This window comes from Gossypium raimondii, chromosome 7 (assembly GCF_025698545.1).
Source record: "Gossypium raimondii isolate GPD5lz chromosome 7, ASM2569854v1, whole genome shotgun sequence".
Lineage (NCBI taxonomy): Eukaryota > Viridiplantae > Streptophyta > Magnoliopsida > Malvales > Malvaceae > Gossypium > Gossypium raimondii.
Window position 1 is genome coordinate 4,823,786 of NC_068571.1, and position 2,519 is coordinate 4,826,304.

Sequence of the window (2,519 nt, forward strand, 5' to 3'; positions counted from 1 at the left end):
TTAAAATATACATTTTGTTAAAAATAATAATTTAATTGTTTTTGAAAGATTAATAGTTAAATTTAGCTTAAAAATAAAGGCCCAATTAACAAAAATTGTAAACATTAAGGGATTAATTTAGTTTTAAATATGCCAAAGGTCCCTGTACACTTTGAAATGTAAAATTTAGTCCCTATGCTTTAATTTTGAGACATTGAGCTCCTGTACTTTTTTAAAAAAATATATTGGTTTCTCCGTCTAATTTTGCCGTTAAAGTTAATGGTGTCGAATGTAAATACATATCGAACAATTTGTAAGAAACATAACAGACGATAGTTAGAATGTGTTACATATAATAAATATATATAGATATTGATATATTAATCGCACATAGAAAAGAAAATATGGTTTCAGATTATGCATCACTTCAACGTATCTCAACCATAAACACTTTCATGAGAATCTCGTACATTTACTTCATATAGCATCCTAGCTTCTTTTACCATAACATTATTAACTTTGCCATATAAAATTTATAACGTTGATGAATGTATAGACATAGAGGTTGATTGTTGAATTTAAAGGAATTATGAAATTCACAATGGATTATGGAAACCAAAAATATTGTAAATAACAAAAGTTATTATTGGACTAGAACAATTGTAAGAAACGTAATAGACAATAATCAGAACTCATTACCTATATAATATATATAAATACTGATAACTAAAGCCAATTAATGACACAGAGAAGAGAAAATCCAGTCTCTAGATTACACAGTGTTTCAGCATATCTCAACAATAAATACTTTCCTAAGAATTCGATCCCTTTACAGCTAATTTTTTTTGTCTCAACATGCAAATTAGTTCACTGAACATGGAAGGTAAATCCAAAATTGTTCACCCTTCACTCACTATATAAACTTGAATATGCAGCCTCTTGTTTTCACATCAATTCAGTTTTCAAGTTGTTTAAGCAACAACATTACCTCTTCAAGGCATAGGCATAGAATCTCTTTTTCTCTACATTGGTGAACAATTTGAGCAAAGTAGTTTTTAGTTTTTTTTTTTTGTAGTTTCTGTAATTATGTTTGGTCTTGTTTTACATTGGGTTTTTGCTCTTGTTATTTAATAACATGTTTTAATCTCAGGAAAATCGATGGCACCGACTTTACCTTCAGGTGATCAAGCATCGGATCAGGATAACTGGGACAATGGAAGACTAGCACGCAAGCGACAACTACTTACTGAAATTGTTCTGAGGAACAGGTTGACAGCTCTTGTGGTTGATGGTGACACAACGTGTCGGGTTTTGGAGCAACTACTTCTTCGTTCTTATGAAGTTCAAACTCAAGGTGTCGACAACGGCAGGGATGCAGTCGCCCTCATTGCCTCTGGTGTCAAATTCAATCTCATCATCATCGACATGATTCTTCCTGTCTTGAACGGCCTTGAGGTACCCTTACTTAAAAAAAGCAAGTGTTTCATGTTTTGTGTAGAATCAACATGTGTGATCATTTGGTTATTTTTATTATTAATGAGAAGGCAACAAGGCAGATTCGTGACATGGGGGTGCATTGTAAGATGTTGGGGGTCACAGCTTGCTCGGGAGAAAGTGAAAGGCAGGCATTTCTTGCAGCTGGTGTTGATGTGTTCATTGAGAAACCTTTGGATCCTGAGCATCTAGTTCCCATCCTAAGGGAACTTGATGGCCAGTGAGTGAAGATCCATTTTGGAACACAAAACTGAGGAATTTCCTGTTGTAGTTGTTGTTGGCTTCCAACTTTAATGTTTCTTTCTTGTTGTTTTTCATGTTATTAGCTTTGAAAAATTATGATGTTTTTAGTTTATTGATGTTTTTTAATAGGCTTTAGGCTGTTTGTCGAGTCTGGTCCTTTGGTAATGTATTGGTAATGCCATGAATAAGATTGTCCTCTTTTATTAAAGCCTTTTAGTTTACCCCAAATATCTCTTCATTTACCCCATGTTGTTTATTTATATATATATATATATATATATATATATATCTACAAATAAATCTTGATTCAGCTCAGATTTTTTTCTGTTTTAAGCATGAAATGCCATCAAATGAAAGGTCAAGCATCGAATTTCATATATTAGTTTATTCAATACAATAAAAATTTATAATAATTTAAAAAAAATAAAAAAAATATTCTAAAATATAAAAGTGAGAAAAAGAATATTTTCTTCACTTTTTTGGATGAGATCTTTCAGTATCTCATAATCAAATTATTACGCCTTGCTAAGACCCTCCGAGTAATCACAGCCTAGACAACTCCTCATAATGGCTCTTTTCTACTAACTACTTGCCTAAGAGATGAGTCCACTCATTAATTGTATTATAGAATTAGGTTGAACCATCTAAGGTACAGGCAGGATCACGAGTCATCATAGCACCAACCTACCACGCTTGGAAGTGTTTGGTTATTGATTTTTTACTTTTGACTCTCTAATATCAAATTGTCACATGGCACCTCAAAACAAAAGATGCTTTGTATATAAAGTTAGCAACTCGAGAAG

General features: G+C 32.3%; 1 protein-coding gene across 2 annotated transcripts; it reads left to right on the forward strand.

Moving 5' to 3' along the window:
- The first annotated feature begins 928 nt into the window (after nt 1-928).
- Nucleotides 929-1,924, forward strand: LOC105761080 (two-component response regulator 24). Of its 2 annotated transcripts, none has more exons than XM_012578769.2 (3): nt 929-1,009; nt 1,130-1,434; nt 1,524-1,924. In XM_012578769.2, exons 2-3 carry the CDS (start codon nt 1,138-1,140, stop codon nt 1,695-1,697), a joined length of 471 nt encoding a protein of 156 aa, XP_012434223.2. In that variant the 5' UTR covers nt 929-1,009; nt 1,130-1,137; the 3' UTR covers nt 1,698-1,924. The 2 variants fall into 2 exon arrangements, with proteins under 2 accessions (XP_012434223.2, XP_052488978.1); XM_052633018.1 differs by having other exon boundaries at nt 938-1,027.
- Nucleotides 1,925-2,519: the final 595 nt, after the last annotated feature.

Bases quoted from the DNA above. Each gene is read 5' to 3' on its own strand.
- LOC105761080 (XM_012578769.2), top strand. From the start codon at position 1,138: ATGGCACCGACTTTACCTTCAGGTGATCAAGCATCGGATCAGGATAAC. The intron at 1,435-1,523 runs GTACCCTTACTT...ATTAATGAGAAG, and splicing joins CTGTCTTGAACGGCCTTGAG to GCAACAAGGCAGATTCGTGA.